Source organism: Myotis lucifugus, unplaced genomic scaffold (genome assembly GCF_000147115.1).
Source record: "Myotis lucifugus unplaced genomic scaffold, Myoluc2.0 scaffold_444, whole genome shotgun sequence".
NCBI classification, from domain to species: Eukaryota; Metazoa; Chordata; class Mammalia; order Chiroptera; family Vespertilionidae; genus Myotis; species Myotis lucifugus.
This window is the reverse complement of record NW_005871492.1, coordinates 683,727-693,682: the sequence shown is the minus strand read 5'-3', so window position 1 is coordinate 693,682 and position 9,956 is coordinate 683,727. Positions and strand designations below refer to the sequence as shown.

Below are 9,956 nucleotides of genomic sequence, written 5' to 3'. Positions count from 1 at the left end.
TCTTTGGGAGAGCAATTGCATTCATTTTTTTTTTTCATGGACATTTCAGCTTTTGTTAAATAACTGAACAAATTCATTGAAGGTTCTGGGGCAGAGTAGCTTCCTGAGATATCCTTTTGTGTCTCGTTCTCTTCCCTATAGCTACCCTTCCCTCCCCTGCCTCAAGGAGGTAGTAAGACCCTGGTGTGCCCTTGTCGTTGGGGTCTTTGTGTTGCTGCAGAGCTGAAAACAGACGTTCTAGTCGGAGAAGACATACTTCCTCCTGCTTTTGTCTTTGCTGCCTTTACTTATTGAGGGACCGGCAGGAGGGGGGCTGTGGGTTTCTGAGGGTGCGCAGCCTGACTGAAGACTGAGTCCCTGAGAAGGAAAGAAAGAGCAGGATCGCTGGGGGTACTCATGAGGTATGGACACCTGACCCACAACACCCACAACCGGGGCAGGAGTGGGGTGGGGTAGACATGACTAATTAAGAGCTGTGGCTTTAAAATTCCTGGGGGGTGGGGGAATTTCCAAGGCCCAGGCCTCAGAAGAACCTGCCTCCTGGTTCCATGCCGGCTTGGACTGAAGCCTGAAGGAGGTGCCAGTGCAGGCAGAGTCCGGAGGGCCCTCTTTGCATGCTGTGTATGGCACAAGTCACCAGAGACTGCCTCGTGACCCTGGGGAGGAGGCGTGCCCCAATAATGACAGATTAAATCTCAAGGGGGAGAGTAGAAAGCTCAGGGCAAATTCAATTCAATTGAGAGAAATACAAGAAGTTGTGAGGTTTCTTGCTAATCAGATAGTAGCACCTACTAAGAGCTAGGTACTCTACCAAACTCGAAACAGATAAACGAGCACCTATTACCCTCACAGGACTCAGATCCAGGTGAGGTGACACAATGCAGACCTCGAAGTGAAGACATGTCACAGATGCCAGGGGCTCCCAGGGAGCACCGCCTCTTGTCTGGGGACAGGGAAGGCTTCCAGAATGGCTCACCTTTGTTCTGAGTCTTCAAAGATGAGCTGGAGGAGGATGGGGGTGGAGTTGAGAACATTCTTCAGGGGAGGATGGGAGTGGAGTCGAGAACATTCTGTACAGAGGAACAGAAGCGTGAAATAGCCTGGCATGTGTGGGAGACTGTAAAGAGATGGATACTCGGAGCATAAGACAGGTTGTTACTGGATTGGGGGGCGGGGGGAGGGGAGCAGGCGTGGCCAGGGGAAGGGCTGTGCACCCATGCACAGGAGTCTAGACTTCACCATGTGAGCGAGTGGCTGACCCCTGAAAAGTTCCAGTGATGTGAACGGATGCCTTTGCTATGAAGCAAAGTCAGTTATGGGAGGTCACAGAGGAGGAGTGCTCCCAGCGGTGGGCGGGGATCTGGGAAGTGGGGAAGTGCACCGTAAGAGAGAAGAGCCTGGGAACAGGGAAGAGGCCAACAGGAAAAGCACTGCCAGAGGTCACCGCCACAGGCGAGCAATGCAAACCCTGCCAGAGGTCATCAACCCCAGCGCAGCAGCAGCCGCTGGATTTCGACACTGGGAAGCTATTTGGGACTTGAATGAGGGCTGTTTCCCTGGAGTGTTGGCAACAGAAACCAGACTACAGTAAGTTGAATGACTGAATGGACGTTAAGAAAGTGACTGATAATAAATACACCTACAGTGGGGCCTTGACTTACGAGTTTAATTCATTCCGTGACAGAGCTCGTAACTCAAATTACTCGTATGTCAAATCATTAAAGTGAACGAGTGAGACACGTGATGCTGGGCTGATGTTGTGGCGTTCACTGTGACGTTCGCTGCACCAACTAGCAGTGGGGTATCTGAAGCTGGCTCGTAACCTGAATTTTAGCTCGCAACTCAAAGCAAAAAATCTGCCAAGAGATGGCTCATATCTCGAAAAACTCGTTAGTCGGGACACTCTTAAATCAAGGCCCCACTGTATTTGTTTGAGGTTTGGTTATGAAGAGAAATAAAGGTGGGAAAAGATCTATAATTGGGTGCAGAACGTGGAAGACCTATTGAATAGCAATTTGTTCATGTGATTTAAATGATGGGGCAGGTTTGGGCAAGTTCAAGGTTGAGGGGAAGGAGGCAGTGGGAAGATCAAAGACAAGGGATGAGGAAGTCGATGGAGGAAGAAAGGCCCAGCAAGCAGGGGCCTGAGGCACAGAGAAGACCCCCTGACCTGACCAAATTCCCCTGTGGCCCCGGGCTGGGGAGTTTGAGGTCATACATCTGTGTGGAAGCTCTGTCACTCTGTATATCTCATTATAGTCGTCCCTCCCCCCTTATCTATGGGGGATATGTTCCAAGACCCCAGTGGATGTCTAAAACTGCAGATAGTACCTAACCCCATATATCAGTGGTTCTCAACCTTCCTAATGCCGCGACCCTTTAATACAGTTCTTCATGTTGTGGTGACCCCCAATCATAAAATTATTTTCGTGGCTACTTCATAACTGTAATTTTGCTACTGTTATGAATCATAATGTAAATATCTGATACGCAGGATGTATTTTCATTGTTACAAATTGAACATAATTAAAGCATAGTGATTCATCACAAAAACAATATGTAATTATATATGTGTTTTCCGATGGTCTTAGGTGACCCCTGTGAAAGGGTCATTCGACCCCCAAAGGGGTCACGACCCACAGGTTAAGAACCGCTGCCATATGTACTATTTTTTCCTATATATACACTAGAGCCCCAGTGCATGAAATTTGTGCACTCGGGGGGGGGGGGGGGTCCCCCAGCCTAACCTGTGCCCTGTCACAGTGCGGGAGCCCTGTGATCAATCACCCCAAATAGGTAGGCCCCGCTCACCCATCCGGGGCTCCTCGATGGATTGCCCCAAAGAGGTAGGCCGGAGCCAGGGTTCCTGCCTTCGCCCCATGCAGAACCTGGAGGTGGGACCCCCAGGACCCCGGGGCAGGCCTAGCCGCGCAGAGTAGGGAGGATGCAGGACCCCCAGGAAGGCGTCGCAGTGCGGAGATGGAGGACCCTCAGGCAGGCCTAGCCCGTGGAGTCGGGAGGAGGCAGGACACCCAGGCAGGCCTCACCCCACAGAGCCTGGGGACCCCCCAGGCAGGCCTCACCGCGCTGAGCTGGGAGGAGGCGGGACTCCCAGGCAGGCTCCGTGCCACGCATGCAGCTTCAAGCCCAGCCTTGCCCACCTGCGCGTGCCCGCTGTACAAGCAGCCATGTTGTGAGGGCATGAGGGCATCACGGCATGACGATCACTTAGGCTTTTATTAGTAAGGATAGCCATAATAAGGTTTAATTTATAAATGAGGCACAGTCCAGGATTAACAACAACAATAATAAAATAGAACAGTTATAGCAATATGCTTTAATAAAAATTATGTGAATGTAGTCTCTTTCTCTCTCTCAAAAGATCTTATTGCACTATACTAGTATGGACCTTCTCACTTAAGGAAGTCCTGAAGAGTTCTCTTTTGCATATCTGAATTGCCAGCATCCCTGCGCTTGCACCTTGGGGCTATTATTAAGTAAAATAAGGGTCACTTGAACCCAAGCACTGTGATATTGAGACAGTTAATTGGAAAACCTAGATGGCTACTAAGTGGCTAATGGGCAGGTGAGCATAAACAGCCTGGATATGCCGGGCAAGTCCCATCCTGGGTGAGCAGCAGTGGGGCTGGGTGAGATTTCAGCATGTTACTCAGTACAGCACACAATTTAAAACTTATACAGTGTTTATTTCTGGGATTTTCCATTTAATATTTTGGACCGCGGTTGGCCACGGGTAAATAAAACCTCAAAGTGAAACTGCAGATAAGGGAAGACTACTGCAAAGTAAACCCTCTGCTTCTGAGAAGTATAGCAAACCATTAAAAAACAAACTAAAAGAATCTATATAATAAAAGTCTAAGCAACCGTTAAGGTGGAACAACCAGAATGACCGGTTGCTATGATGAGCACTGACAACCAGGGGGCAGACACTCAATGCAGGAGCTGCCCCCTGTTGGTCAGTGCGTTCCCACAGGGGGAGCACCACTCAGCCAGAAACTGGGCTCACCTCATGGCTGGCGAGCCTCTCCTGCCTCCTTGGCAGCACTAAAGAGCAGCGAGCCGAGCGGTAAGGAGCAGCGAGCAGGGGGGCAGTAAGGGAGAGGGGTCCTGGACTGCGAGAGGGCTCAGGCCGGACTGAGGGAACCCTACCCCCCCCCCCCAGTGCATGAATTTTGTGCACCGGGCCTCTAGTCATATTATAAATACTTTAATAGTGCCAGGAGCCGGTCCATCCTTGCTGTTTCAAGGGACCTGGCATATATGGCATACTGTTCTTAATATGTTTGCTCACCTCCTTAGCGCCATGTGTTTTAACCAAGGTCACCTCTCCGAGAAAGGTTGTTTCCCCAGGTGGGGATTTTTCCCTGAGGTTAGGGAGGGGATACAACCCCTTAATTAAGTGCCAGGTGGGTAGTTAAGCTACATAATCTTTACTCCCTGGAATGGAGATAAGAAACGCCCTAACCTTTGTAATAGAAATTGACAGGATTAAAATCGGCTGGTATAAATATAGATGTAACAAGACAATAAACATCAGATCCTCATCAGATCCAAACCAGAACTTGGCCAGAACTCCACTGGAGATCCTAGAGACAGAACCTAGACACAGAACCTAGCGAGAGAACCTGGCTGAAGAACCTAGGGACAGAACCCAGACACAGAACCTAGAGAGAGAACCTAGGGAGAGAACATGGTAAAAGATCCTGGACAGAACCTGGTTACAGAACTTCACTGGAGAACCTAGACAGAACATGGCAAAAGAACCTGGTGACTGAACCTGGCTGGAGAACCTGGAGAACCTGGAGAACCTGGCTGGAGAACCTAGCGAGAGAACATGGCACCAGAACTTAGTTGGAGATCCTGACCAGAACTTCGCTGGAGATTCTGGAGGGAGAACCTCGCTATGCTGATGAACTGAACCCAGTTTCCATGTCATTCATTCTTCGCCGACTCCGTCCACACCTTTGGGGACCCCTGGACCCGTTGGGGTTGGACCCCAACATAATAGCTAATTTAAAGGATTCCATTGTGGACCTATTGGTGAAGAAAATGAATCAGACTTTCACATCCAAAGTATATGCCCCCTGTCCTCCCCCACCCTTAAAAAAAGAAGCCTGGCTGGGTGGCTCAGTTGGTTGGAGCATCGTCCCATGCACCAAAAGGTTGTGTGTTCTATTCCTCATCAGAACACATACCTAGGCTGCGGGTTTGATCCCTGGTCAGGGGCATGTGCGGGAGACAACTGATCCATGTTTCTCACATCAATGTTTTTTTCTCTCCCTCTCTCTCTCTCCCTTATTCTCTCTTTCAAAATCAATAAAAACACTATCTTCAGGTGAGGATTAAACACACACACACACACACACACACACACAACCAACAAAGTAGATCCCAAACTCCATCACTGTGTGCAGACACAGAGGGCTGACTGGTTGCTGGTGGCAAATGGAAATCACTCCAATTCGGGCACCGGGATAATGAACAGAGTGCCGTGCACTTGGTTTGATTAGATCTAACACACCTGTGTATAAGGACACTGTGTTCCAGAACGTGCTACCATGAAATTTATGAATCTGAGAAGTGGATGCTCTGTGGGGTTTTCAGAAGTTCCAATGCCTGCCACCACCATCTGGTCTAGTTAGTGCACACCCTTCAAGGAAATGAATAGTTTGGTATGTTTTGTCTTCTGTTCTGTGTTTGCCCATTTATCTTTCCAAACAAACCACTAGATTAATTTCTCAAGCTCACACCTTCCACAGTTACAGGGAAGAAGTCTCTGAGGAATCTGGAAGGGTTGCAGGCAGCCTCAGAACAGGGCTCAGTTATGCTTTAATTCAAAGTTTATACTTCATCGTGAACGCTAGTGCTCCTTATTCCTCTAAAAATGTGACTTTTAATAGTGTGCTACCTATGATGTACAAGTTTTAATGGGTCATGGGTGTCTCAATTTTATGAGGATCAATGGTATTTTTGATAAAGGGAGACATGTTTATCTGAGAGACAGCTATCTAGGGTCATATGTGTGGTGGTAGGGATCTAACATGCATTTTCTTAAAGATCAACTATTAGCAGTGTCACTGGGCATGTTTTATTGTTCCATTGCCTCATTTTTTTTTTTTTAATGATTGAAACCTCTCGTTTTTACAGTGGCTTCCTGTTGGTCATAACAGAGTGTTTTGTGTGGATGATTTATTCAAGTGACGTTTATGCTTATTTAACCTTGTTGGCCAAGATGAAAAACGTAGAGGAGGTGTCAGCCTGGGCATGAAAATCTCCCTATGGAACATGAAGGGGGGAAAAGAAGCAAAATTTACACTCAGCTATGTTTATAGTTTAACTGGGGAGTGTGTTTTGATTTAAAACCTGTCATTAATCAGAGGTAACGTCGTGTTGGGCAGCAGCAACTGGCTAGAGAAATATTTTGATTTCTACTCTATTACCCCCGAGCAAGATAAAGTGGTTTAGCCAAGAGTAGTTAGGTCTCTAGTCTACTGACTGGGGCCATGAGGAAATAACTCAGTGAAAGATAAGCTCCCACTTCGAAGTAGATTGAAGACGTGCTTAATTGATGCTCGTTCCTCATTATCTCATCCCTTCTGGGCACAAAACATTTTAAGAAAGGTGGGGGAGGTGATTAGAACACTGTGGGGACTGGGCTGTGCACTGAAATTCTCTGGGATTTTTATTCCTATTAAAATTTCACTGAAACAACCGACAGGGTGTTCCCAGCATCCCCTCATATTCCTCAGTACAGGAAAGACATCGCTCTCCGAAAAGGAACAGAAGGCCTGGCGAACATGGATTTTATAATTTAGTTGTCTACATCTGGAAGCTAGGACTTCAAGGGGGCACAACTGTCAACATTGATTTATTTGGTGATTAAAGGCATCCATTAGACCTTGTAAAAAGTTGGACTGTACATGGGCGGTGCTGTCTTCTTCGACCTTTGGTGTCTAGGAGGTGTTAGTGGCTAAGACTATCAAATGACCAGTTTCACTTCAGCAGGCTGTTGTGGAATGAATGAATTTAAATGCCTCCTGGTTAATGTCTATCCATGGACCTTAACAGAAATCCCATTACTTGGCCAGGGAATTCAATGGCAAAAGTGAAACAGTGGGTTAAAAAAGAAAGAAAAAGAAATTGTCCTGCTTCTCTGGTATTTTAAACAAGTACCCGTTTTCTTTTCAAGCTTACTTTTGCTAGGGTGAACAAATATGAAATGACGGTAGGGCAAAACATTTAAGTCCTGGCCTCCTGATTTTCCTGAAGTGACGTAACTAATGGTGGCACATTGGTCTCTGTCTGCCCATCCATTAGCCTCTCGTTGGGCCATGAGGCACTTTCCTTGGTCTTTCATTATTCGGTTCACATGGCTGCCTTGCTCCTGGAGATCACTGGCCACTTCTGGAATGCATAAGCACTGACTGTTTAAAGGCTTCTTGTAAATAGCAGTGCCACAGGAGAAGGGGCAAGGATTATGGTTTCAATCATTTGTGCTTTCTGGAGATGGAACGAGAATTCCTACCCTTGACCATGTGGGGATGACCTCACTCACTCAAGGTTGAGATACGTCCAAGAATTTCCTCAGCCTGGCATTGTCTTAGGATGCTGTGGGCCAGGGAGCAATTTTGACATTTTTCTATTCCTGATGACTTATGGAGATCACTACTAGAATGAGCTCCTGGCTGTTTTGTAAACTGCTCATCTGTTAGGGCCTAGGCACTGTCTCTGCATTTCCTATAGAAGCAGTGCTCAAACCTCACTGCATGTTTTAATTACTTGCAGAGGTTTAAAAAAAAGCCCCACCCCTGGAGATTCTGATTCAACGGGTCTGGTCTGGAGCCCAACATGTTATTTCAAAACACTCCCCAGGTGAGGATTAAGTGTAATGTGCAGGTTGCCTATGGTGTCTTGGACACAAGAAACTTGGGTTGCAGCGACAAACAGATCTTCATTTTATGATGTCTCAGTTCATCCTATATAATAAAAGGCTAATATGTAAATTGACCGAACAGCAGAATGACCCGTTGCTATGACGTGCACTGGCCACGAGTAGGCAGACACTCAATGCAGGAGCTGCCACCTGGTGGTCAGTGCACTCCCACAGGGGGAGGCTGCTCAGCCAGAAGCCGGGCTCACAGGCTGGCGAGTGCAGTGGCGGTGGTGGGAGCCTCTCCTGCCTCCGCAGCAGTGCTAAGGATGTCCAACTGATGGTTCCCGGACTGCGAGAGGGCGCATGCCGAGCTGAGTAACCCCCCACCCAGTGCACGAATTTCTCTTCCCTCTTTGCCCCCCCCCCCCCGCCACTTCCCATCCTGACTGGGTTCTCTGCTGGATTGCCTCCCCATGGGGCTTTCTCATGCCTTCTTGCCGCTGCCCAGGCTGTCTTTACTCCACAGAAAGTTCTCGACCTATCTCTTAAGAGACCACAGCACCCTTGCTCTCTGTCTGTACTAATCACCTATGTCGATTTTAGGAACAATATTCCCTTCTGGTTCATTTCTGCCCAGCTCAGGGCCTATTAGGCTTTCAACACTCATTCAATACTCAAAACCCCACTCTGAATGAGCAAGGCCAAAGACTGCTCTCCTTCCAATCAAAATGAACTCTCCTTCGAGATTATACATCAGGTTTTAAACTCCCCACTGGGGAAAAAAAAAGTTGATCAAATTTAACAAAGTAAGTATTTATTTCCTGCCTGGGTAGAGTGGTTTTTACAGGCTCCAAGCAGGCAGCGGCACAGGAATGAGAGGAAGGATGCTGGCAGGCACTGAGGTCTGCTGTTCAATCTGGGCTCATCCCAGGGGGGACAGACCAGAGCACCCAGACAGGGGCACTGCCGACGGGGAACTGTCGGGGCCCTGGGGACTGTCGGAAGCGCGGGGAGGCAGGCTGGAGGCTGGGAGCGTGAACTAACTTGGCCGGGAGGGAGGCGCCGCACGCTGCAGCCGTTCAGGTTTCGCGTCTTCCCAGCGCCCACACGGGCCGCCGGCGAGGGGAAGGGGGCGGGGGAGAGGGAGGGCAGGTCCGGAGCAGAGGGGGCGGAGGAGTGGGGAGACCGAAGGAAATGAGACAACCTTTTCCTCCCACTGACTCGGGCTCCTCCGGCGTCTGCGGGACTCGGCGCGATCGCCGGCGAGCGCCGAGGCCGGGACCCCGCTCCCCGCGCGGTCCCCGGCGGCTCCTCCATTGGGGTTTCTCTCCCAGGCGCCAGCGCCGGCCCCAGCCCCAGGCACCGGTTAGTCCCGCTCTTCCCTGGGGGACCCGCCGCAGGTCCCCCGGCTCGGCCCCGCGCCCCCCGCGCGCAGCCCCCGGAAGTGCGTGCGGGCGGCCCTGGCGAAGGTAAGCGGCGCCCGAGAGCGCGCCCGGGGCGCCGGGACGCCCCGCATCCCCAGCCCCCCGCGCCTCCCCAGCGCCCCCTCTGCGGAAGCGCCCCGAGCACTTCTGACCCGAGGCCGCAGCTTCGTCCCCATCCCTGCCCAGGTGTTGGAGGCTGGGTGCCCCCGCGAACTCTGCTTCCCAGCGCTTTCTTTTTGCCTCCTCTTCCTCCTACTTTCCTGTTGCTTCCCCCGCCCCCTGCTTTTTTTTTTTTTTCTTTCTTTCCCTTTCTTTCTTTCGGATCCAATAACTCTCAGCTCCCTGCCTTTGCAGCCTGGCTTCGGGGTAGGTGCTTTCCAAATCTCGGCGCCTCTCTGCCCTGGGTCTCCGGGGGCAGCGACTGGCTTTGACCCGCGCCGGCCGGGTGCGGACCTGCCTGCAACGTCCGCGGCTCACGTGGAACTCAGTTATCTGGCTCCTTTCGGAGGCACCCAGCTCGCCACGCGCTTTTGGCGACTCCCAAAACCCCGCAATAAAGCGGACTGGGGAGTGAATAGGCTGTGGGCGCCACCTAATGCCCTGGGGGGACGCTCTGCTGTGTGGAGAGAGGCGCAGCG

General features: G+C 50.3%; 1 protein-coding gene across 1 annotated transcript in view; it reads left to right on the top strand.

Annotated features, from left to right (window-relative positions):
• The first annotated feature begins 1,459 nt into the window (after window positions 1–1,459).
• The window catches only part of EVA1A (eva-1 homolog A, regulator of programmed cell death), a 56,746-nt gene continuing 48,249 nt past the window's right edge, over window positions 1,460–9,956 (top strand). Inside the window, 3 exon segments of the mRNA XM_023744278.1 lie at window positions 1,460–1,587; window positions 6,740–6,807; window positions 9,094–9,363. Coding sequence (XP_023600046.1) covers window positions 1,460–1,587; window positions 6,740–6,807; window positions 9,094–9,363 — 466 coding nt within the window.